This window comes from Jaculus jaculus, chromosome 1, assembly GCF_020740685.1.
Source record: "Jaculus jaculus isolate mJacJac1 chromosome 1, mJacJac1.mat.Y.cur, whole genome shotgun sequence".
In the NCBI taxonomy this organism is placed as follows: Eukaryota; Metazoa; Chordata; class Mammalia; order Rodentia; family Dipodidae; genus Jaculus; species Jaculus jaculus.
In genome coordinates, this window is record NC_059102.1 from 137,437,763 (window position 1) to 137,461,834 (window position 24,072).

Consider the following 24,072-nt stretch of genomic DNA (forward strand, 5'->3'; position numbering starts at 1 on the left):
ATGAGATTTTCTTTGTCAATCTAATCAGATAAGATTGAGAAGAATCTTTGGGAAGCTGGGGAGATAGCTCAGTGGTTAAGGTACTTGTATTGTAATCATGCGGACCTAAATTCAATTCTAAGTACCCACATAAAATGCCCAACATGGTAGTACATACTTGTAACCACATACTGGAGAGGTAAACAGAAAACATTTGAGTTTTCTGCATAGCCATTCCAGCTTAACTGGTGACCTCCAGGCAAATGTGAGACTCTTTCTTACAAAAAAGAAGACAGTATGCCTGAGGATCACACACAAGGTTGTCCTCTGGCCTCTTCTTCACTGTACGTACAAATTGCACATGCACCCCCACACACAAGTACCCACACATATGCATATAACACACACACACACATACACAAAGAGAGGGATAAATGGTACAGTATAAAAGAGTATAAAATTATCTAGTAAGTGAAATGTCTCCTTTTCCTCAACAACAACAAAATATGATCACACATTCTAACTCATTGATCACACTTTTGCTGTCATGAATTTTAGCAATAAGTATTTTCATTAGTTTTGTACATAACTAAGTGTGTAAACAGCACACAGTAGTACCATCCTTACCCTTATCCTTGTATCCTCATCTGAAGGGACCATTCTCATCAGGGTGCCAGTTATCTCCATGGGAATTGTGGGTTGTGTATTGTGAAGTTAGACATCAGTTATGGGAAAGAGGCAATGTCTCTGTGCATAATGTACTAACAGGTGGCTCTAACAATCTTTCCACCCCCTGTTCCATGAATTGCCCTGAGCCATATTGGGTTCATTTTAGGTCAACATCAGTGATGAGGTCTTGGGAACCTCTGTGTCTCTGGATCTCTGGTTTGGTAGGAGTTGAGTGTTCTCTGTGTCTACCTACTTCACCATTGAGCTGATTCCAGGTTCACCAAGAAAGCAGCACTCTTGTACATTTCCACAGATACTCTACGGTTTCAGCTGAGGCCCTGGTGAGATGCAATGGGCTGATTCTCTCCTCAGGTTCTGCATCCATCTGAAAAAGAGAAGCAGAATCTCCACCAGAGAGTGAAGTCAGCACTAGATAAGAGGAATAACCATTATTAGTTTAGAGAATTTAATAGGTGTAGGCCCTGTTGTAGCCCAAGATTGGTGGGAGCTTAATATTGTAGAGTCTACTAAATATTTGGATATGATTTTGACTTGTTTCCCAGTTTCAGGTGTGGGTTCCATTCCTGAGGGGATATGTTAGCCAATGCAAAAACAGCTGTTTACTCACCATGGTTGTGTGACACTATTGCACTTGGGAGAGCTTCACATCAGGTTGTTTGCTGCTGAATAGCTTAGACCTTGAGTTGCTGGGACAGACATTGGCCATATTTCCCCAGTAGCACATGTAGCACCTTCTGGCACTAGACAAGGTGTCTGGGGACTGTATCTCTTGCAGATTCCAATCATGTCTCTCCATGTTCTTTACTGACAGTATATGGTGTCTTTGGCAGTAGGGTCTTACCATTAACCTTTGGTGGGTAATCAAGTGTTCTGACAGGAGTTTGTCTTATTTTGGGAAAACTTGTTGGTCTCTCTGACCAATAGATCACTGTGAATATTAACCACATCCTGATACTAGGAGTTACAGGGCATTGACAAAAGAAAAGAAGGAAGAAAAATGTAGGTAATATAAAAGAGAAAGTGAGAAAATAAAGAGAGAGGGGGAGAGAGAGAGAGAGAGAGAGAGAGAGAGAGAGAGGAGTAATAGGAGAAAATTAAGGTGAGTCCTCATCATACCTTCTCAAGGGCCCTTTGGTTCATATGTTTGCTCTAAGGACCCGATGAAGGTTCAAACTTTTAGTCTATCTTTCAGGATATAGGACTTTGAGGTACCATTTCCATTTGGGTCCAGCTTTTTGTCCCCTCCACTCTTACCCTGCCCTTCAGCCCCACCCTCCCTATTGTTCGGTCTTTGAGATACCTATTAGGCATGTCAGAATCTCGGGCTGATCCAGGTTAGGAGTCACAGATGAGTGAGACCATTTGATGATTGTCTTTCTGTGATTGGGTGAGCTCACTGAGACTGATATGTTCCTAGTTCAACCATTTATCTTCAAATTTCAGTGTGTCATTTTTTAAAACTGCTGAGTAGAATTCCATTTTGTTAGGTGTACCACATCTTGGTTATCCATTTATCCAATGATAAACATCTGGGTTGATTCCAGTTCTTAGCTATTATGAATTGTGGAGCTATAAGCATGATTGAGCAAATATCTCTGAAATGAGACATGGGGCTTTCAGGGTAAATGCCCAGTAAGAGAATAACTGAGTCTGTTGATAACTCTATGGTCAACTTTGTAGGCGCCTCCATATTAGCAATAAGTCTTGAGAACAGTCAATATCAATAGTAAATAAGGCATATGTCATGTTCCATTTTCTATTAAAACAGTCATTCTTATATCTATCTGTATATAGAAATTACATTTATTGGGGGAAGTCATGAGCCCTAACACAGGGTAGTGTCTGGCTAAATGCATATATTATGCTCCTCAAATAGCCCAATAAGCACTTTACTTAATGTTCATGCCCATATAGTAATATTTCTCCCTCTCTCTCTCTCTCTCTCTCTCTCTCTCTCTCTCTCTCCCTCTCTCTCTTTTTGTTAAAGAAGTTTCTCTTTTCATATGCCAATGACCTCTGGGAGGACTCAAAAGGCAACATAGCGCTGATAGCAAGTGACACAGGAGTGCTCAGCACTAAAACATCTCTATCACACCTTGCAAATGTTAGAGTTCATTGTGGAAGAACTGACATGAAGAATGTATGAGATAAAGGAAGGATAGGACTCCATACAATCCACTCTTCCAAATACAAAATGGCCTGGATATCCATGACATTGACAAGACCAATAGAATAAGTGGAAAAGATGTTGACATCAAAATAAAAGAGGGACTGATTGAGGCAGGTATGGGATATGATGGAGAGTGGAGATGTGTAGGGGAAAGTGCAGAGGGAGAGAATTATTATGGTTGTCTATAATTATGGAAATTGTCAATAATAGCAAAAAATAAAGAATTCCCTGGAGAATATTTTAAAATTATAATCTAAAACTTGGGTTCTGAAACAGGATTTCTACCAAGAAGGATCATAAAGATAGCTGATGACAGAGATGATTATGGATTTCTGACAGATAGATAAAAGATCCATTGATAGACAGATTGATAAATAATCAGAACTCCCAAAGGATTCTTGTGCCAAACATTCATTTAAAAGTCAGTAATTGGAAAGTGATAAATTTTATAATATTGGCCTATTTATATTTTATTAGTTCTATTATAACATACTATTTTTAAGCTTCCTGATGGATTTGATGAAAATAAAATACAAGAAAAGGCCAGGAAAGTGAGATAGGTAGAGTAAGCACAAGCAGCACACACACATGATCAGATGAAACTGTGCAGCTTTGTGTAACTTTAAGGCTGCAGAAGAGAAAAGACTTTTCTAAACTTTGAAGAGTGACTTCTGTTTCCTTTATAAGATAGGAATTCAAGATAGCTTTCCCTAACTTTTATTTCCCACTGATATCCACATAAAGCCTTCCAGAAAGAGTCTGTTCCTCTCTGTGGAGGTGGGAAAACCTCCAAGAAAGGATCATAAACAAAGCTGAATTCTAAGAAGGAAATGGACCATGCAATCTTATAACTCACTCAGGCCCTGAGAAAAATGGAAGGACAAGGTTCTGGGAAAGATTCAGACCTTGGGTCAGTCATGTCTTGCTAATCATGGGTAAAAGGGTGTTTTTAGTTTGATACAAGAGCAAAAATTGACCACTGACATGGTGAGATAGTTTCTTAGTCACAAACACTACAGTCCTTTCTCCTAAACATAGGTTTAATTTTCAACAAAACACTTTTCACATAAACACCATGTTGTTTCTAAACCCTTATTGTCATTCTCAGAATTGCTTGCAGCCTTTCAGAAACCCATTATTTTATAATTATAATCAAGACTATTAGGATAGGACAATTTGTGCCAGAAAGCACATTTACACTCAGACTTGTCACTTAGCAGTGTCACAGGAGGGATTATCTCTATTTCTGTAGAAATCAAGGAAAGTAACATACTCTGCCTTTTAAACTTTCAATTTGTAGATGGTATGGGAGTTACTGACCTTGTCCAAATAACATTCCTATCAGGGCTCTGACTACCCCTGGCAGAACAGCACAAAAGACTATAACAAGCCATCGCATACTGGGAAGCAGGCATCCCTGGGAGTGAAGCCAATTTGGATACTGCCTTCCAATTAGACAATTCACTCTTTACTCTCAGCTTCTTTATACACAAAATGACAAAACCACCAACACCTGTATCAAGCGATTATTTAGACAATTAACTTAGTACAGTACCAAACATATATCAAAAGAATACAAATTTAAAATTATTATTATCAATTTATTAGAAGTTGTGTGGCATAGGACAGACTATTCATCTTCTCTGGACATCTGATTCATCATTACTAAAATGAAGAAAGGAGCCCCCAACTCAGAGAGGAGAGGCAATCAGATAAGAATTCGTGGTGCTTTTGATTAACTAACTCACTCCAGTTTTCACTTTGAGCTGAGAAGTTTAGCTGTCAACGGTGACCTTGAACATATGATCCAATTTCAAACATATAGGAAGTACTCAGCTTTTGAAAGTTCTCCTATAACCTATGAGTTTAATCACAAGTCTGTTATGGCCATGAGCAAGTCAGACTAATGATAGACATGGTAGAGAAACCTAAGATTGTTGTTTAAAGAAATAGCATCTCCTAGCATGCATGGGGTTTCTCTTGTTACAAATTTTCATTAGATCCAGCATGAAATATATTTCCCCAAGATCTTATGGCAATTACACTAATAAAATAAATAGTGGGCATACTAATTCTGTTTGGTTAATAACAATTAAAATTTTGTGGTTAAGCAGAAGGTTTGTTCACTTTTATGGTAGTGAAGAATTCTTGACTTTGTACAATGCTTTTATGTCTTGACATTGGATAACTTAGACTAGCAACTTAACCTCAGTGCTGTCATTCTTGAGTAAAACATATTATAGATATCATATTGTGTTGGTTAGGGGGCACTAAGAATGAATCTAGTCATTTGTAAATCAAATAATGTAGTATTCTCCTTGTTTACCGCTGAGATAAATAGGGTAGGACAACAATAAAAGCCTTTACACAAAATGATTAATTAAAATTTGCTATTAGGGCATTGTGTGAGGTATACCACAAAGCCATGCTACTCCTCTGATGTATGAGGACCTAAGCCTCGAGGCTCTTGAATGACTTGCCTGTTATCACACAGGTAAAGTGAGGAACCAGACTGGACCTCAGTTCCACCCTGCAGGAAAGTTCTACTGCGCCATAATCAAGACCAAATTATACATGTGCAAAGTACAGATTTTGTTCAATGTAAATTCTGGTAGCAGCATTTTTTTCATTCAATATGTATTTCAGAGATGGGACCTTGACTTGATTTTCCATTCTCCCAGTCTTAAACTTGGCTCCATATTGGACCACACCAGTGAGAACTGCCACCTTGGAGATTTCAAAGATTTAAGTTCAGTAAATCAACTTCATGCTATGATTTGTGTCCTTCTTATTCTTATACCTCCCAGTTCAAGCAAGTGTGTTCCTCCACTGCTTTTTATGTGTTGTATAGGAAAGAATGACTCTTGCTATTCTGGTAAGCAAACTTAAATTGGATAGGTTTTGAAGACTGTTCACCACTATATTGTGAACTTGTAAAAAGTCTAGTTTGCTCATTTTATTTGTTAGTTAGAGGAGCAGCTAAAATAAAGAAACTTCTTTTAACATAGCATTTTAAAGTTTCACATCTTTTATTTAGTCAAACTATAATGGTAGACAGTAAGAATACAGAAGTGGAACTTCAGAGCTAGGATTGATTTCCAATGCACCTGCAAAATCATCATCAGCTTGCATTATGGGCATGAGCTTAAAATTCTAAGTCACATACTCAGAAGTATTAGGACCTTTTAGCTGAATGAATCTAAAAGAAGACATAGAAGGTGTTTTGAAATAGCTCGGTTACTAAAGTATTTACTGCACAAGTGGGAGGTCCTGAGTGTGGTTCCCCAGTGTCTATGCAAAAGTCAGACATGGTGACCAATGCCTGTAATATCATATCTGAGGATTTCTAGAGCATGCTGGCTAGCTAGTCTAGACAAATCGGTGATCTCCGTGTTTAGTGAGAAATCCTGTCTTCAAAAAAACATGACATTAAGGAAGACACTAAAATGGACTTCTGGCCTCCATACAAACATGCACACGCACAGGTACACACACCACACAGATGTGCACACACATAAAGACATAGTAATGATGTCAGTAGGAAACTTAGTCTAAAGGATATAGGTTCTTCGTTCATCAGATAGCTCAACTTAAATTTCTTTATCAAAGTGCACTGCCAACATCATTGATATGCTAAGACTATTCAGCTTAATTTTTCAATGACACATCCTTGCCATTTGGTGAAGGCATTGAAAAATGCCTTACTTGCAAACCTTTGGCAAAAGAAATCCCTGAATCAAGAATGTTGGAAAATAGCTATAAATACTGAAACATCTGGACCTATCATTGGCTATTTGGATGGAAAATATATGAATATGTGATCGCCTTATGAAAAAAAAATAATCCATCAGAAAAGAGAGATGAAATGGTGAAGCTCATGCATCATTATCAGAGAAAATAGTTGATTTCAAGAAGTTCCTGTACTTACACATTTCCTGCTTCTGCCCAGTACCCATCTGGATTCCAGATTTGAACCCTAGTCATAGGAAAGAGAAATATGAATAAAGAAGAGTAGCATTGCAATCTCCAAACAGAACAGAACAAAGGCTGCAGAGTAATAACCTTGCATAGCCAGTTCACTTTTAATATCATAGAGGCCAGTTCTAAATCCAAATTTTATAACTTAATGCCTATGTGATTTTTTATGTATTCTGAAAAATCCTTGAAACTAAAGTTTCATAATATATTATTTAAAATATCCATCAAATTTCACAGCATAAGAATGTAAATATGATATCATAATAAAGCAGAATAGGTCCTTAAAATAACTATTAAAGATAAATCCCCCCCTCCTTCTACAAAATTTTATAATACTTAGAGTTATGGAACCAAATGGAAGACATACTAGATATATTCCTGTAGATAACAGGAATGGATAACAGCCATGAAATTTCAGAGCTCTAGAGACCGTATGGACAGCACAGAGAACAACATCATCTGCAGAGATAATATCCTGCTTTAAATAAAACATTGCTTGCCTCTGTGTATACATCAGCTCAGCACTGGGGGAGAAGTTAAGTAGATATGATGCTCAGCCCCAACAGATGTTGTAAGAGGACTCCTGCAAGTCTACATATGACTCTCCAGAAACCTGCGGGTGATTTCTAGAAAGGATAGGGTCCATAAGAAGGTCAGGGTCTGGCAACTCATAAGTAGAGCTAAGTTTAGAAAAACAAACAACAACAACAGAAAATTGTCTACTTATAGACATAGGAACTCTTGTATTCCCACAGGCTAGGAAAATAGCTGCAACTACAATACTGTCACCACAAAGATTACTCAGTGTTTTGTCCTTTGGAGCCTTTTTTAAAGCCATGGGGATTATTTACCAATAAAATATCTCTTCTTTTAAACATATATTATTTTAATTTTTCAACAGCCTTACAAATTAATATAATAATCTTTATCAACTATGTAAGGTAACTAGTTCTCAGAGAAGTGAAGTCCAAGGCATGCAGCTAGTAAATTGTAAATTTGAGTTATTGAATTTTTCAACAGTCACACTATCCAAAATGCCAGAGTCGTTCTGGAGAAGGAGTTAAACGCAACTATATCAAAACTTGCTCTCAATTCAGGAATAGTACCTCACACCTATAATCCCAGCACTTAGGAAGTAGAAATTGAAGGATCAGAAGTTCAAGGACCTCTTCAGCTCTATAGAGGGGTTGAAGCCAGCCTGGGCTGCATGTAATTACTTCTTTCTTTGTCAGAAAGAAAGAGAGTGGGGGAGACAGAAGGAAGGAGGGCACTTATTTTTGGTGTTACCCTTTGCTCTTTATCTTCTTTCCTGATGCTTTGTACTTCTAACTAGCCTTATTTCTCACTTACAATTTGAAGCTTCCTCAAGTCTTTTATGGAAAAAGATATGCTACATGTAAACCACTTAGTGTATGCATATGTATTTGTTTAATGACCCATGGTTTGACTCAAAAACCCCTAACTGGTGCCAATCACACAGAGATCTACTGGGTTTCACTTCTTGTTTCGCCAACTTGAAACCTAAAGCAGTGTGGTGGGGTGGGAAAAAGTTTCCCTGAGAGACAAGAGATAAGGGGTCAAGCTTCATGCTCCTGGTCTGACTCTTGACAACACATTTATTTCCTTGAACTTCAAAGCCTTGATCTGTTACCTCATCTGGCTAACAAGACAGTATAACTGTAAATATATTTGAAGTTGTAGACAATAACAACTTTGAGGCATTGTAATTACTATTAATACTTCCCTATTCCAATAGTTATTTCCCTTTCATACAGATGCTTTTTGATAGTTGAAAAAAGCCCATCCTAGGCCTGATTTTCCCTGTTCCTATCATTTCTATTTCACCACATATTTTAAAAATAGTTTATCTATTTATTTGAGAGAGAGAAAATATGGGCATACCAAGGCCTCTATCAACTACACAAAAGTCCAGATGCATATGCCACCTTGTGCATCTGGCTTACATGGATACTGGAGAATGAAACCTGGGCCCTATGGCTTTGCAGGCAAGTGCCTTAACTGCTTAACCATCGCTCCAGCACTACATACCACTTTTTATTAATAACATGTTTTGTATGGATATATCATGTATTGGTACCGTATTTTCCCTCCTCCCTGTCCCCATTCTCTAGGAGGTCCTCCTCAGTGGGGTTTCTGGTATTCCCCATGGAGTTGTGGGTTATGCATTGTGGGAGTAGCAGCCAAATATTGGGGGGAGGCAGTGGGCCTGGGCATGACATCTCTGTGACTCTTACAATCTTCCTGCCCCCTCTTCCACAAAATTCCCCGAGACTTGGTAGGTATGCTTTAAGTGTACTTTAGTGATGAGCTGTTAGGAACCTCTGGATTTCTGCATTGGTATGTGTTGAGTATCCTCAGCATCTATCTCCTTCACCCTAGCACTGCTTGACAGGCTCACTATAGAAGCAGCACTCTTGCTCTTCTTCCCACTTCCTCCTTGGTTTTGCTCAGGGCTTGCTGGAATGTGAGGGGTATTTTATCTCCTTGGATCTCACTACCTTCCTAAAAAGAAAAATAGATTCTCCAGTGGACAGTAAAGTCAACATAGGTTAAATGAGATAAGTATTATTAATTTGGGGAGAGTTTGATTAATGTAGCCCCTCTTTTAGACAACAAATAGTGGAGCATAATCTTTGTCTCTATAGGATTCAGACCTTGTCCCCAGTTCCACATTTGGGTGCCTTTCCATTGAGCTCTCTTAGCCAATCAGAAAGCCATTGGTTACCCACAAAGGTTGTGTGCCACCATTGCACTGGTGCATCCTTCTTGTGTGGCTGGTTGTTTCTCAGTAGCTTAGATCCTTACTTGCTCACTCCATTGTTGGCCACTTTCCCTTAGTTCCCCATGTAGAGCTTTCCAGAACTAGATGGGCTAACTGTCTGGGGACTGGATATCTTCCAGATTCCAGCTGGGTCTCTCCAATGTTCTGTGCCAGCAGTATATGGTGTCTTCAGCAATAGCGTTTTACCTTTTACCTCAGACAGGTAATCAAGTGCTTTAAACCTGTCTTGATTGGGGAGCTTGTAGGTCTCTCCAATCAACAGCTCAATGGGGGTAGCACCTACTTCTGGTACTGTGAGTTACAGGTCAGAATCAAAGTTTTTTAAGGTTAGGCTACATTCCTCCCTCACCAGGGCCCTTCTTTTTTTGGTATCTCCCCTCCAATGTACTGTTTAGCGTTTAATCTTTTAGTCTATCTTCAAGGAGAGAGGTTTCTATGGTACCAAGTCATTTTGAGGTTAGCTTTGTGTGTATTTTCCCCCAATCTCACATTCCCTTCCTTCCCAAACCTTTCCATTCCTATTATCTAGGTCTCAAGTTGCCTATCTGGTATTCCAGAAACTCAAGCTGATCCTGGTTAGGAACCACAGATGGGTGAGAACATTGTGGCATTTGTCTCTGTGATTGTGTGTGCTTGTTGGGTATGAACTGTACCAAGTCCATTCATTTTCCTACAAATTTTATTGTATCAATTTTTCTTATTGCTGAATAGAATTCCATTCTGTATATGAACTACAACTTTGATATCCATTTGTCCAATAGTGGGCATCTGTGTTGATTCCAGTTCTCAGCTGTTATGAACTGGGCAGCTCTTCACACAGTTGAGCAACTATCTCTTTAGTGAAGCATGGAGCCTTTTTTAAATTCATCAGCAATTCCAGGAATTCCCATTCCTCTTGTAACTGGCTTACTTCACTTAGTGTAAGAATTCCCAGATTGATCCATGTGATTGCAAGTAATCAGGTTTTTTGTCTTTTTCAAGGCTTAATGAAGTTGCACTGTTTGTATATCATGTATTATCTTTTTAACAAGGTAAATTATTTCACTTTAACAGTTTTTGCATATATATAAATAATATATTCTGATCGGATCAGCCATCAATTACCTTTGGTTGTCTCCTCCAACTCCTGATGAATCCCCTTCTTCTTCCCCACTAGTCTGTCCTCTAATTTGATATTTTCTTCATCTCCTCCTCCTTCCTTTGTGTTCCATGGAGTTTAACTAGAATTTCTCAGAGAAACACGAATGAATGAATGAATGAATGAAGAGTTATTTAGCAGAGGATGGGCAAATTACCAGCTATCTATATCACTCAGAGAAATGTATTCACCTTCCTTGAGAAACCAGTACCTTCCAAAAGCACCTCAGAGATGGGTGGAGCCTCATGAGTCTTTCCTCATCCATGGTCATATAACATGTTCTCTTTATTCACCTATCCATTAATGTTTGGATTATTTCCTTGACTGTTATGAATGTTTCTGTGATGAATATGGATATGAAGATATCTGTTATAAATCCTGTCTAGTAGATCATATGAGAGTTCTAGTTTTCTTTCAAGGAACCTCCTCCCTGTTTTTTAATGGCTCCACTACTTTAAACTCCCAGCAAAAGTATAGAAGCGCTCCACTTTCACATTTTCCTTTACACACACATACTCATGAGCATGCAAGCACAAAAACAAGCCATTACACATATAGTGGCTCTTCTAACTGGTATAAGATAATTGCTCATTGTGGTTTTGACTTTGAGTTCTCCTATTATGTCCTCATTGATTTTTTAGTCATCATTTCTAGGAAGTAGGGTGAATGAGCTTTTCTGTGAACTCCCATTTCCATGAGTACCACTAACCTGGAAAACTGTTTTCTTCATGATAACATCTACTATTTCCTCAATGTGTTCAGGAAGTGAAACCCAACAGAAGCAGCAATGTATTCTACTTACCTTAAGACATTATTCCAGCAGGTCTGGCAGTGGTAAGGTGGCAGAGGAAGGATCTTAGCATTCTAGGTCTCCCTGAATGAACAAAAGGATCTACCATTTCAGGAAACAGAGTTCATCCTGAGAAGAAGCTTCTGCTCAAATTGTTTATGGTGTGACTTGGCTATACCAACCCATATGCTTTTGGATCATCAAGAAGTATTCACCTGTGGAGTCTTTCACTTCTCTTCCTGCCTCAGGCACAATCCCCTTGACTTTTATTCCCCTACTAAAATATTCCTATATACCAAATTTTAATGTTTCCTGCATGACAATCCTAATAGTAGGAAATAACTTAAGAATGGCATCCAGTGACGTGATGGAGCATATGTTACTTATGTATTTACTTGAAAAACTTTGATTAAATATGGGTATTTATAGCATGGGTCTTAGCACTGTTATTTATGATGTGACTGTATAGATAATACATGAAAAATAACTTATTTATGAAAATAAAAATACACTATATATTTTTATTTAATGAATAGAACATACTAAGAAATTCCAAGGGTGTTTCTGAATATGGGTTTCCTGAGGAACTGATTACAAAGAATAAATGACTTAAAATGGGAGGTGGATCCTGAATTGGGAGTGCTCTGAGAGATCAGGTGGAATTCATATGCATTCAGTAGGAAAGGGAAAGGAAACAAACATTCACTCAGTTAAAGTGCCAAGACTCTTAAAATAATTTAACTATTTGATTATTTATTTATTTTATTTATTTACTTACTTATACAGGGAGAGAGAGAGAGAGATTCAAAGCCTCCAGCTATTGCAAACAGACTCCACACACATATACCACCTTGCACATCTGGCTTATATGGGTACTGGGGAATCAACCTGGGTTATTAGGCTTTACAAGCGAGCTGAACCCCCCAACTCTTTTAAGGTTGATAAAACACAACTTTTAATGTAGTTTCCTTTTGAAAAAACTTAAGGGCTCAGTGGATAAATTACTAGTTATATCTGCATCTGGATCTCTGACACTCAGCTAAAAGCTTGATGCTGGGCTGGAAAGATGGCTTATTGACTAAGAAATTTGCCTGAGAAGTATAAGGATCCACATTTGATGCCCTAGCATCCATGTAGGCCAGATGCACAAGGTGGCACATGTGTCTGGAGGTCATTTTCAGTAACTAGAGGCCCTAGAACACCCATTCTCTCCCTCTCCTCCATTATAAATAAATAAATAAATACATACATACATACATACATACATACATACACACATGCATACATATATTATACACAAAAAGCCTGATGCTTTGGAAGGCATCTGTAATTCCACTGCACCATTGGAAGGAAGGAAGGCAGAGAGGCAGGAGTATTTTCAGGAAGCCTGTGGTCATCTAGAACAGAAAATATAGCAACGAGCAACAATGAATACAAGAGACCCTGCCTCCTCCAATGTGGAAGGAAAGACCTGACACCCACCCTTATCTTCTGACTGTCAAATGTACAACAATGACAGGTGAATTCCTATACTTGTACACATGAACATGTACACACACATACATGCACACACACACACTAGAAAAAAAACGGCTGAAGAAAAGAACATCTTTCTAATCTTACCAGGGCTCACCCTCTTAGTTTACATTCAATTTGATGAGGAAGGATACTTAGACAGACTTCCTCAATTGGGACCCTTTGGCTGGGTTGTTGAAACACATTGGAAAGTTCATATTTTGAGCATAGTATTTATTCCATCTCACTGTAAGATCCATAAGATTACCAGTCTGGTGTATCCTGTGCACCACAAATCACTCTCCAAAGCATACCCACAGGAATGTTGTAGCATTTAGTACTTACTAACGGAATGAGTGCTGGGCTAAAGGGCCTGGGGAACTATTTCTTTCTCAGGTACAAGTTGTTGCTTCTTGTTGGTTGTTTTGTAACTCAGCCGTCCTTTCTGGATCCCATGATTTTCCATTCAGCAGAGCTGTCCTTAGTCTTCTCCAGAAGATATGCCTCCCCAGGGCATTGTCCTCCCACTCCAGGTACGTGTTCCTGCTGAGAAGGCGGTACAGCTCCACCTGCTGCCTCAGCAGGGCTTTCTCCACCTTCTCCAGGATGATGAAGATGATGCCAGAGCGGCTGCTCAGAAACTGCCAAGTCTGAGCGATCTCATATTCAAAAATGCACCAGCGGCTTTGGATAAAGTGCTGAGATACCACCACAATGACTTTTCGGCTTTTGTGGAAGCCCTCTTGGATGATGTTGGCAGCGATGGCCACACCAGGGATAAAGTCTCTGTAGTGGAGGCATAGCTGAAATGGGGGCACCCCTTCCTCTAGGTTCTTTACCAACTCATTCCTCACCCAGTCCTCATCATGGCTTGAATAGATAACAAAGGCATCATAGATGCTTTCCCCTTGAGCATACTTTTTACAGCCAGCTAAAAGCATCAGGTGAAAGTAAAACTTGTAGCCAAGAAACACCATAATGAATACAAGAACCACGCTGATCACTGACATGCTGATGATGCCCTTGTTGATTTCACAGGTGGCATTCCTGAAACTCAACACAGGTCTTCCCTTCATTTCTAGTGATTTTACACACTTCATTTGTTCAGCTTCCACCAGGAGCTGCCTCTTGTCCTTGACCCACTGCAGGAAGCTCTGGTATTCACAAGTACAGGCAAAGTCATTCTGTGTAAGATTTAAGCGAGCCTGACTCCATGGAAAATGTCGAAGTTCCTCCCCTTTGATGGTTTCTATGTGGTTGAAACTGTAATCCAGAAGCTGGAGACACTGGAGAGGTTTATAATGAAGTGTATTCAACACCAAGAGGTTGTTGTGACTCATATTTAGAACCTGAAGTCTAGAGAGTGTGGCAAATGCTCCCTGGGACACCTGTTCTAGGCGACATTCAGAGAGGTCCAGAAATATCAAGCTCGTCATATTGGTGAAGGTATTTGAAAGAGTGTTATCCTTAAAAGAGTTGCCAGCCATTTTTAAAACTTTGAGACTGATCAGGCCATCAAAGATGCCATTGAAGTCAACCCGGATGTGAGTATGAGAGATGTCAAGGTAAAGGAGTTTGCTGAGGGATAAAAACACAGAGAATTCACTCATCTTTTTCAAAGTAGAATGCTGAAAATCCAGATACTCCAGTTGCTCTAACCCCAGGAAGTTTGAACTCATAGTCACAACGCCATTGTAGCTGAGATCTAAATACTTCAGTCTGGTTGTTCCCAGATGTTTATGAGAACAGCAGCTTTCAAAACTCAAGCTGTTTCTACTGATATCTAGGAAGACAAGGTTTGGTAGTTCCACATCTACAAAACTGGTTGCACCTCTGTTGGCAGTGAAAATCAAACTTTTGAGAAAGGGGAGTGCCAGAAAGGGGAAGGTTTTAAAATCACAGTTAATGAATTCTAATGATTGCCATTTGAAATCATTATAAAAATTGTCATCACTTATATACAGACTTACCATGGACATTGCAGAAATATTCGCTAAACAATTTACCAAGTCAGTGACTTTTCCTGAAAACTGATCTACATAAGTTAACCGGAATTCATTAATGCTCACACTACACAATCCCTCCAGGACAGATCTGTCAAACCTTTCTATATTCCTTTCATTTTTAAATTCCCCTAGGATTAACCTGTGCACTTCTAATCCCAGTAGACTTTGAATACAACTTGTCATTACATCTGTACTGTTAAAATTACTTCTTAGTGTTAGTTCGTGGAGCCTGATTTCTTGAAAGACACCAGGTTGGATAAAGTCAATGGGGTTCAGAGACAGGTCTAAAGAAAGATTGAGTTGGGGATTTTCATGCAGAACCTTCAAGTCTTTATGATGAATACTTTGGATCTTGTTGTTGGAAAGGTCCAAGTATTCCAGGTTGGTCAGATTAGAAAAATATTCAGGTAACTTGAAAGAATGAAGAAGATTGTGAGCCATATTGAGGTGCTTTAAACTTCTGAGATGCCCAATAGGAAAGCTCTCCAGAGAAGCCAGGTTTATCTCCACAACCACCAGCTTCTGTAAACTCGATAGTCCAGAAAAGCCTCCCAGAGCTAAACTGTGTATAGGGTTGCCAGTCAATATCAAGGTAGAGAGTTGGATTAAGTCCTGAAAAGCATCATCTTCTATCATTGTAATTTCACACCTGCAGAGAAAAGAGATACAGGTCATATATTTCTGATGAATAATAATTCATAATATAAATGTCATATAATGAACTCATACAGACATGATATACCATATGACTGTGTATGGGGACAGATATGAGGAAAGGCCAGTATGATGGAATGAGCACCAAAGAAGCTCTGTAGTTTCATCATTATTACATTGGCAACATTGATAAACTCTTTTAATTTTTTTTTTATCATTTGTGTGTACTTGGGTGGGATTTTGTATGTGTGTGTGTATGTGTACATATGTCTAAGGGCAGCCACTTATATGGAAGTCAGAAGACAATCTCTCCCATCATGTTTAAGATAGAGTATCTTTGTTGTTTTAGCTGTGTATACTAGGATAGTTGGCTTGTGGCTTTGATCTTCTGGTAGGAACATTGGGTTTATAGATCCTTTGTACTGCATATTGACTTCCACTGATTCTGAAGATTTGAACTCAGGTCTTCACACTTGTGCAGCAAGTGCTTTACCCAGGAATCCATCACCCAGACCCAGATAACTATTTTTATCACAAAAGGCATACATGCTAAACAGAGCAGCAAATCCATCCAAAAAAAAAAATTAAAGATCAATAATTAAAGCACATTAAGAACCTGTTGCCGACAGAGCTTGAAATAGCCTTAGATCGAGTTTAGCCATTTGTTGCCAAGCATATTTGAGATTATATATCCAGTTGTTAGAAATGATATAGCCAATTGTCATTAGCCATTATAGATGACTGGTGAATATCACCTTCAAAGACATATATAATTAATTATTTATGAAGTCATAGATGCTACTGATGTTTATAAAAAGTTCCACATATATAACAATTAGTTATCTGAAAGCTGGCATCACCACAGGTAAATGTTAATAACAGGTGACAGGAGTGAGTATTTTGGAAGGAAAGCAAAGCACACTAAAAGTTTGCATCGAGAGAGCTGACCTATACCAGGAACACCCGAGCAGGTTTCTTGCAGAATGCTTAAGTGAAATCTAAATGTTAACAGTGACTGAATGTGAACAAAAGCTGAGAGAGAAGAGGCTCTGAAAGCTGAAAGTACTGCATAATGTTTTTTTTTTTTAATAAAAAATAGGGAACAAACAACCCTATTAGACAAATAAGAGGTAAACTTGAATAGCTATTTCCCTATAAGACTTCACATGGTTAATAAACATGAGGATTAGTTTGTTTGCAGTGGCTGGAGGTGCTGGCACGCCCATTCTCTCTCTATATCTGCCTCTTTCTCTCTCTGTCATTCTCAAAAAAAGTAAATAAAATAAATAAACAAAAAGAAAAAAAAGAAAAAGATTCAGCTAAGCTCCTTTTTGGATATAAAATGTACGTATCATTAGAACCTGCATGATTCACAAATGAGGAAATCGAGACCTGGAGAACAAAGGTAATTTCTCCACAATTTTCCATCATGTATGATATCTGCTGAATGAATAAATGTATAAGTGATTGAAGACAAAATATCACCAACTAGGCTATCTGAGTCAAGATTGCAATGATGTAATAATAAACATCTCACCAAGTACAGTTTGTAAAAATCTCATTTATTACCTGGATAAATCCAACACTTGTAGTTCTGGGAAACTGGAGAAGCAATTACTGCTTAAGATCTTCAGGGGGTTGAAGCTCAGGTCCAGGTTCTCAGTGGAGGAGGGAAGGCTGTAAGGGATATTGTGAAGATTCTGCTCCATGCAGTCATACGTGATGTTAGGAAGCACCTGCAATGACCACATAGCAAGTGTAGTGTCTTAATGTATGTGTTCCCAACTCCCATTTCCAAAGCCAGTGACAGTGGGTGAGGCACTCTGGTACAAGCACAGGAGCCAGTTAGTCTTACTCCATCCAGTCATTTATTCATTCACCCTTTTTAAAATTATTTTATTCCATTTATGAGAGAGAGAGAAGGGGGGGAGAGAGGGCATGTCAATGTCAGTGCCTCTAGCCACACATGTACCCCAATGTGAATCTCTCTTACATGGTTACTGGGGAATTGAATCTGGATCCTTAGATTTTGCACGCTAACACCTCCACCATTAAGCCATCTCTCCAGCCCCTCTTTTTTTTTTTTTTTTTAAGAAAGGGTGTTTAATAGCCCAGCCTGTTCTCAAACTTGGTATGTCACTAAGATTGAATTTAAACTTCTGATCCTTCCCCATCCTCCATCCAGGTGTTGGGATTAGGGAGAAAAGCCAACACAGCCAGCCTCATTCATTCAGTTGTCCTTTCAGTTCATACTTACAGAATGTCTTAATCTAGATGTCAAAGGAAAAGAAACTTTCCATGTTTTCAATACTCTATATTCCTGCTATATTATTGAGAAGCAACAGAATCAGGTGGCAAAGGGCTCTTATGTCTGAAAACCTTGTTTATCCTAGCTTCTCTGTAAGCCTTGGAACAAGATGTTTGTTTATTAACCTTCATTGGATTCCACTTGACATATATAAAACACAGGTAATAAAATATTCAGCATTGTTTTCCTTATCTATACTCATTGTATCACAGCCATGAGGAGACTGCCTATCAAGAAGTCCAGACCTTACTTAGCCACAGCCCTGTTTTTGAGAATTGTGTTCTTTTTCTTGGTTCATTGACTTTAACTAGAGCGATGCAGGAGTCAATCTTGTCATGCATGGATCCCAGCGGCAAAGCCCATTCTCTAGCCTTCTACCTGACTTCAGAATTCTGTGTTTTTCCCAATAAAATGCCTTATTTAATCCAGTCATTTTTCATATTCTGTTCTTTAAAACAATATAACCTGTTTAAAGGATTAAATAAGATTAGAGCTTTCTTAAAGCTTGCTATAATGAAAATTATCAATGAATATTAAGGTTAATTATCAATTGCTATTATTAATCTCATACCACATGCCAGCATAGTTCTCATATGTTATATACTTGTGGTGGTATGATGCAGGTGTCCCCGTAAAGTTAGCTGTTCTGAATGCTAGGTCCCTAGCTGATGGTAACTTGGGAATTAAAGCCTTCTGGAGGCAGTGTATTGTTGGGCGTGGGCTTATAGGTGTAATAGCCAGCTTCTTTTTGCCAGTGTTTGGCACGCTCTCCTGTTGCTGTTGTCCAACTATTGTTGGCCAGGAGGTGATGTCTACTCTCTACTCATGCCATCATATTCCCCTGCCATCATGGGGTCTGTAAATCAAAATAAACCCCTATTCCCATAAGCTGCTCTTGGCCGGGTGTTTTCTGCCATCAATGTGAACCTGACTGCAAATTTGCCTCAATCTTCAAAGCATGAAGATAATAGACATTCAGAGAGATGGAACTAATATGTCAGAGAGTTCATACATGCAGGTCCTCACTTCACTCACATGTCTGCTTAAGTGTTACTCATCGTTGGAGCATCGACAACAATACTTCTGAAACGACGGTGCCAAAAGAACCTTCCCTTACCTTCTTTTATCTTCCCTCACAGTTTCTATCACCAGACAACATGATTGTTTCCTAAATGTTCATTTTCTGAGCTAGACTGTAAGCTTTGATATTTTGATAGCTTAGCTTGCCACTTTGTCTCCATGTAAGGAATGGCACATGGTGACCTGTCAATGGCCAGTAGACATTTTTGAATACATAAATAAAAAAAAATTGAATCACTGAGAAAACAAAGACATGATTTATCCCAAATACTAAGTACTTTTTGCTATGTGCTGAGCACAATGCAAAACAAAGGTGGTGTGGTTAGGGTTCCAGGATTTACTGAACTCAAGTATAGCTTCACTGAACTCAGGAGCAAATAAAATAATGTGTAAAAGGCTCTAAATTAGACCTGATTCTGAGAAAACAGGTATTTAATCTGGGTCTGAAGAGGGCTTTCTAGAACACAGCTTAAAATTGGATCAAGACTTGTTCACATGGAGAGTGGAAGAAGGAAATTTCATAAGGAGAGATGATGTGAGCAAGGAAGTTGTGAAAAATTAATTCAGATAAGGTGACCACTGACAGGAGTGGTGTCATACAGGCCTCAGGGAAGCTGAACCCTGACAAGAAGGGCCTCATACTTTGTCCACCAGAATTTCTTGAATTCCTTTAATCTATACCAATTGGGCAGCTGACATGCACTCAGCCTTGGCAGCATGGTGGTAAAACCAGCAACAGTCTCACATCCTTATTCATCCCACTCCCATAGTCCTACCCTCCTGTCCATTCTACTCCAAGGCAAGGACAGATAATAAACACACACTGATGTGATATAGAAGAAAGCAAAGCAGTGTAAAGGAGATTAGAGGTAAATGCAAGTGCAGGGACTGTAGAGATCAACAAGGGAGAGTAAAGAAAGATCACCCCATGAAGACATATAAGCAGAGATCTGAATGAAGGGAGTGATACACAGCCAGACACAGCTATTTAATGTTAAGACGTGTGGCCAGCCTAAATCAAAATGCATGGTCGCCATAAATTTAGTACTAAATATCTAAATCATAACACCTGTGGAGGTTTGATTCATGTGTCCCCCATAAACTTAGGTGTTCTGGATGCTAGGTTCTCCAGCTGGTGGCTATTGGAAATTAAAGCCTCTTGGAGGTGGTATATTGTTTGTGGAGGGCTTATGGGTGTTAAAGCCAGCTCACCCTTGCTAGTGTTTGGCACACTGTCCTGTTGCTATGGTCTACCTTATGTTGGCCAGGGGGTGATGTCTACCCTCTGCTCATGTCATTATTTTTCCCTGTCATCATGGAGCTTCCCCCTCAAGCCTGTAAGCCTCCTTTTCCCCACAAGCTACTCTTGGTTTGGTGATTTCTACCAGCAATGTTAAGCTGACTACAGAAACACCCAAGAAAGGATGTAAAATATCTTCTAGTAAAATATGGCTTGGAACAATTACTCAGTATTAAAGTGCTTGCATTCAAAGCCTAATAACCCAGATTAGATTCCCCAGTACCCATGTAAAACCAGATATACAAAGTGCCACATGCATCTGGAGTTTGCTTGCAGTGACTAGAGGCCCTAGCATGCCCATTCTCTCTGTCTATCTTCTTTCTATCTCTCTCTGCTTGCAAATAAATAATATTAAAATAAAATTTGTTAAATATGCATACATATATTTGCATGTATATTTGATGAAATAAAAAATGAATAAAACTAACATCCACCTACTTCTTTTTAATTTTTCAATGTAACTACTGGAAAGTTCCATAACATTGCCATCAGATAACCTTGTAGGGGAGAAGAATAGTAGGTAGACAAAATAGTACAAAGGCCCTGTGGCAGGAAATTTCGACCACAGCAAAGGTTGTAGAAAGTTAATAAGGAGAGCAATAGCCATGAGAACAATAACAGCAACAAATAAACAAGCGGTAGAGATGTATATGGGCTAAGGGAAGGGAGTGTAAGTACAGAGATGAGTCACCACTCACATGTCAAGGCCCGGGGACTGAGACCCTTCAGGCTTTGGACCTGGATCAATATGGTATATGAGGAAACGGCGAAGCCCAGAATAGCTGCGCTTTTAAACCAGCCTGAGCTTGGTAAAATGGCAGGGAATCTAGAGAAGGGAGGATATTGAGATAAGGTGAAGATAATCTGTGTTACATGTTAAATGTAACAGCTCCTTCCATATTAAGTACAGGCTTCCAACTGAATGTACCCATTTTTAGTTTTGACCCTGCCTTGCCCTCAATTCCTGTCCTCACTGTTTAAATTTATGTGACATTCTAAGGCAACATTGTGGCCTGGGCAGGGAAAACAAGCAAGATGAGTCATAAATCAGGTTACTCAACCACTGACTGAATGGTTGGTATTTCACCAGGAATAAGGCTACTGCCTTAACTATTTTGCATTGTCCTTCTAGCCTGTCTCCTTTGTCTCTTTTTCTTTTTCTCTCTTTTTTAAAAATATTTTTTCATACTCTGGACTGAATGTATGACAAGACACAGAAGGAGGAAAACCACTTAGAACTCAAGGCAAAATTGACAGCCACTTTCTTCCTGAGACTGAGAGCAATGGGGTGAGTGCTTGAGCCTTCAGTGTCAGGGCAGAAAGCTAAGCAGCTCTCTTAAAATTCCTCAGTAGCAGTTCAAATCTTATACATTCGAAAATCGGTCTCAGAGAGGCCCAGTAACTTCTTTCAGGTCACACAGGCATGAGGGCATAGACCAACGAGCTTAACTGAGCCTAAGAAACCTCAAGTTCCTCATGCCATTCAGAAGAGCTAAATGAGACTGGCCCCGATTTGCCTGTTCTTCCTGTCCTGCACCAGGAGCTATTCTTCCCTGTGTTCTCAGGTGTCTGCTGAGTTAGTGTCTTTCTTTCTTTCTTTCTTTCTTTCTTTCTTTCTTTCTTTCTTTCTTTCTTTCTTTCTTTCTTTCTTTCTTTCTTTCTTTCTTTCTTCTTTCTTCTTCCCTTCTTTTCTCATTTTGGTCAGGTCAGCTAACAGAACGTACAGCAGGAAGTTCTGAGCCGCCAGCAGGTTTTGAGAAGCAAGACAAAGCTCACAGGAAGAGAAGCTGGTCACGCCACGTACCTCCACACAGGGATCCCAGCGCTCCGGTCTCAGGCAGGTGAAGAAGGCCATGGCTGGGATCAGAATCGCAGCCAGGCTTGAGCAGGGCGTCATCCTGGCATTTCCTCTCCCCAGCCGCCGCTGTGAGAAAACATGACTTGCCCTGTCTGCTTGGCAGGGCAGAGGCACTGCTCTCCTTTTTCCCAAAGGTTGCCCCACAGCAATTACCAGATTCAAAGCCGTTCTGGGCTAAGGGTGAGAGGAAGTGAGAGGGGCAACCTTAGCATTCTCGGGTTTTGTTAAGTTAGCGTTCTTCCCCTCTGTCTCAGGAGGGAAGTTAGAAGACAGGGGAGGAGCAGACCAGAAGGAGCCGACATCTGCAGACTCACCACTGGGGAAACAGCAGGCGGAAGCTGAATTTAATCCCAGGAAACCATCTGACCACTGGGCTTGGTGAATTCAGGGAAAATAATCAGACTGTTCAAACAAACAGCATAACTGCCTATGATGACAGCCACGGTCCAGCTTTGAGCAGTGGAAGTTTACCACTGTTCGATGGCTACAGCTGCCGTGATGACATTAAAGGGCAGGAACAAGTTCTAGTTCTGAAGGTTAAGAGCCCAAGTTGGAGAGGTCAACAGAGGGGATTGGGTAGCTCAGTTAAAGGGCTTGTCTCATAAGGACAAGGATTTGGGTTCAATCCCCAGAACCCATGGTGGCTTGTAAATTCAGCAGTGAGGAGATAAAGACGGGGAGATGCTAAGCCATCAGTTTAACCTAATTGGAGAATTCTGGGTCAATGGGAGCACCGTCTCAAAACAAAAGAGAAGCAGATTGTAACTGAGAATGGCACGTGTTTGTCTATGTCACCTGCGGACGCACCCTTTACACACACACACACACACACACACACACACACGTCAGCAGGTGTATCTATATCATGATCTCGTCTTAAAAGAACACTAGTCATGCTGTATTAAAGCTCACTCATAGGACTTCTTTTTACTTTACTTATCTTTTTAAATGCCCTATCCCCAGTTATCTTCATGGTATGAAATTCTTGAGCATATAAATTTTGGAGAGGTGAAGACAATCTACATTTAACATTTCTTGTCAAAACTTCACATGTATGAAACTGAAAACTTATAGGAAAACAGAAAAGCAGGAGGGCCACTAACAGGATTCTGGATTCAGAATCACATATACTGATGTTCAAACCCAGTTTGGGTAATTTATGAACAAATCACAATTTTCAAGGTATATTAAGATTTAATTTTTGATCTATAAATATAAAAGTTAAATGTGTTTCTGAAACACTACCAAATCATATGTAAAGCATTTATAAAAATAAAACTATGTGATGATAATCAAATTGCACAAGCTAAAGCCTTCGTTTTCTGAGCATTGAAGTTGCCAACACTCAAGTGACCTCCCAGCTGGCCAAAGAGAAGCAAAAACAAGGGCACTGCCAAGACCCAGAAACCACCACAGCTCCATGAAGGTCAAGGGACATACCCATGAAACTGAAGAGGAAAGAAGTCTCTTGCAAGAGACCTTGGAGGAGGGGCGGTGCCTCCCAGGGGCTGAACTACACTGAGAGTGGCAGCAAGGAGCCGTTAGGGACTAACCACTCCCTTCCTCCACCGTACTTATTCTCTGTCCCTCCACATACTACAGCACACCAGTTGCAAGGGTCTGTTCTACATTGGAAATGTCAGCTCCAGTGTCCCCCACTAACCCCACCACACTTGCCTCTTCCCATACTAGGCTAATGCCCCACATAGCCTCAGCCTGCACCTACTGTCCCTCCCTTAGAGACACTGCCATCTGGGATAGTGGTTTGGGGTTCTCATCTATGCCCTGATGTTGCCCTGGCCT

General features: G+C 39.6%; 1 protein-coding gene across 4 annotated transcripts; it reads right to left on the reverse strand.

Moving 5' to 3' along the window:
• Window positions 1–781: 781 nt before the first annotated feature.
• Window positions 782–22,611, reverse strand: Tlr4 (toll like receptor 4). Of its 4 annotated transcripts, XR_006635110.1 has the most exons (6): window positions 22,216–22,611; window positions 17,293–17,459; window positions 13,409–15,718; window positions 10,725–10,849; window positions 6,768–6,815; window positions 782–1,033 (listed from the first exon to the last, which is right to left on the reverse strand). XR_006635110.1 is itself a non-coding variant. In XM_045141886.1 (4 exons), exons 1-3 carry the CDS (start codon window positions 22,306–22,308, stop codon window positions 13,456–13,458), a joined length of 2,523 nt encoding a protein of 840 aa, XP_044997821.1. In that variant the 5' UTR covers window positions 22,309–22,611; the 3' UTR covers window positions 12,118–12,945; window positions 13,409–13,455. The 4 variants fall into 4 exon arrangements, 2 of the variants coding, with proteins under 2 accessions (XP_044997821.1, XP_004662741.1); XR_006635111.1 differs by lacking the exons at window positions 782–1,033; window positions 6,768–6,815; window positions 10,725–10,849 and adding an exon at window positions 11,080–11,097 and having other exon boundaries at window positions 13,172–15,718; XM_045141886.1 differs by lacking the exons at window positions 782–1,033; window positions 6,768–6,815; window positions 10,725–10,849 and adding an exon at window positions 12,118–12,945.
• Window positions 22,612–24,072: the final 1,461 nt, after the last annotated feature.

Coding starts and splice junctions, on each gene's coding strand:
- Tlr4 (XM_045141886.1), bottom strand. CDS start 22,308: ATGACGCCCTGCTCAAGCCTGGCTGCGATTCTGATCCCAGCCATGGCC. Junction 17,460..22,215: donor GCTGGGATCCCTGTGTGGAG/GTACGTGGCGTG, acceptor TGGTCATTGCAG/GTGCTTCCTAACATCACGTA. Junction 15,719..17,292: donor CAAGTGTTGGATTTATCCAG/GTAATAAATGAG, acceptor TTTTCTCTGCAG/GTGTGAAATTACAATGATAG.